Raw genomic sequence first — 2165 nt, 5'->3', positions numbered from 1 at the left:
GTTTTCTGTTTGAAGTGTATTATGAGCTTTGGAGCTTGTATTCTCAAGAGAGCCAAGAGAGCGCGATTCAAGGAAGGAATTTTATTTCATTTTTATTTAACCTGATATCAAAAGAAGTCGTACATATTTAGGATGTGACTAACAAACACCTTAAATCACAGCCGCAAAGGCTAATTTTGCTAAAAACGCGAGTTTCACGAGGTGGCAAAACAATGATAACCCTAACTCCGCCCCTAAACCTAACGTCACTGGGGAAGAGTCAAATCATTACAAAACATACCAATGAGATCGTAGGAAATAGGAATTCACACAAATGAGCCACCTTGTAAAATAGCAATGAATTCCCATCAGATTGCGTTGATATATATTTATACATATGAAAGATATGCCGTATTAAAATATGTTCGATGGAAAGTCGTGCTGGGTGAAACGAAAAAAAGGGGGAAATTCGTGTCAGTAAACACGAATGAATATATTACAGTTCATGACAATGTCACGTACAACACAGTCATGACAATGACTGTGTTGTACATTTTGGCATCCTGACTGAAAGACACAATAGCCCAGAACTTTGCTAATTAAACTGGGATATGAGAAGTTATTTTACACTCATTAAAATGGTTACATTTACATTTATGCATTTGGCAGACGCTTTTATGAAAAAGTGTATTGTATTATACATTTCTGACTATGCGCAATCCCCTGGGATCGAACCCATGATTAAAATCTAAAATATTCTGTAAATGAAAACAATATTAATTTGCCTCCTCTTAAACCCTCAGTGAGTAAGTAATGTCTAGCGTTATCCAGAACACAAATTTTAAAGTTCAGTCCGAAACTTGACAGGGGTGTTCTTCATCTTTTGTTTGTAAACTTCATCAAACTGTTCATTTTGTGCCACAGTGAAGTGATTTTTCCAGTCTCCAACTTTACCTTTTAGAACACAAACAAAAGCAGAAAATCAGGTGATGACGCACTTGCCAGTTGTTATCGGGATGAATTTAGATGAGAGGATCCCACTAACCTTTCCGCATGAAGGGTGAAATTTTGAAGTCCATGACAGGGAGTGTGGAATAATTGGTCATTTTGTTATTTTTCATGACATCGAAATGAACTCCTTTTGTTATTTTCTCTCTCTCCTCAGGTGAAGTTGATAATCCCAAGAAGGAGCACAAGCGTTCCACCTCACGTCCTGTGTCCTGACAGAGTTGTGCACACAACACACTATAAACACACAGTACTGAAAAAAGTATGAAAAGAAACTGTTGCTGTATGAACAGATCTTACTTTGACCAAATCCTCGTAGAACAAGTACAGTAAGTTAGAATATGTCTGTTTCTTCTCCCACCATCCGCTGACATGGTCATACCACGGACCAAACAAAACTGTGGAGTGAAATGATGATATTAAATTTCAGTAATTGTTTTAACATCTTTACTTGCCCCAACATCTTAAAAGCAACTCCTTGCATTACAATATTGGAATACCTGATTGAACGTAATAGTTGACCAACTTGATTTAATTGTATTTTTTATCTATTTAACTTACTCTTTCCTTCCATAAAGTTCTGTATAAAGCTGTTCCAGTCTCCCGGTTCGGGCTCTGCCATGTTCATGCGTTCAAAATTAAAGTATGAAACAGCATTGTCTTTTGCATTACGGGCTACATACACCACCTGGAATGAATGAACAAGAAAATGATGAGGACTTTGTTGTGTCCTCAGGTTAGTCAATAATGAAGCAATGTAAATACTCGAGCTATTTTATTCACACATGTAATTCACTCTGCCAGAACACTTCTCTCCTCTATTTCTCACTTGTTTTCAACAAGAACAATTACCCCCATACTGCCCTCTTGAGGTTCAATTGCAAAACACCACATTTCCCCTTTTAACTGAAGATTCCTTCATAACACCTATATGTTAATTATCTTATGTATGTATATATACACCAGCAATTACAGCCTTCATTCAGGTAGATGAACATCATAATCCAACAACATTTCAGAACTATAATTCAAACATGAACACAGTTATAGCCACAACCAACAAAATTCGTCTCATGCATTTACTCCAATTCAAAGTCCTTCAACCACGCAGGTGGTCTACTCACTCTACTACTTTTCCTCAGATCACATGTCCCCTGCGATTGTGAGTTATCATGCTG

At 37.0% G+C, this 2165-nt stretch overlaps 1 protein-coding gene across 1 annotated transcript in view; it reads right to left on the bottom strand.

Annotated features, from left to right (window-relative positions):
* LOC130568109 (cytosolic sulfotransferase 1-like) overlaps window positions 1-2165 on the bottom strand; it is a 14429-nt gene continuing 12264 nt past the window's right edge. Inside the window, exons 4-7 of the mRNA XM_057356779.1 lie at window positions 1549-1675; window positions 1288-1385; window positions 1025-1199; window positions 1-933 (exon numbers count right to left, since the gene is read on the bottom strand). Coding sequence (XP_057212762.1) covers window positions 821-933; window positions 1025-1199; window positions 1288-1385; window positions 1549-1675 — 513 coding nt within the window. The 3' untranslated portion in view covers window positions 1-820. The remainder of the gene's footprint in view (window positions 934-1024; window positions 1200-1287; window positions 1386-1548; window positions 1676-2165) is intronic.

The sequence above is a fragment of the Triplophysa rosa genome, linkage group LG17 (assembly GCF_024868665.1).
Source record: "Triplophysa rosa linkage group LG17, Trosa_1v2, whole genome shotgun sequence".
NCBI classification, from domain to species: domain Eukaryota; kingdom Metazoa; phylum Chordata; class Actinopteri; order Cypriniformes; family Nemacheilidae; genus Triplophysa; species Triplophysa rosa.
Note: the sequence above shows the minus strand (reverse complement) of the source record. Positions and strands in the feature narration are given on the sequence as shown.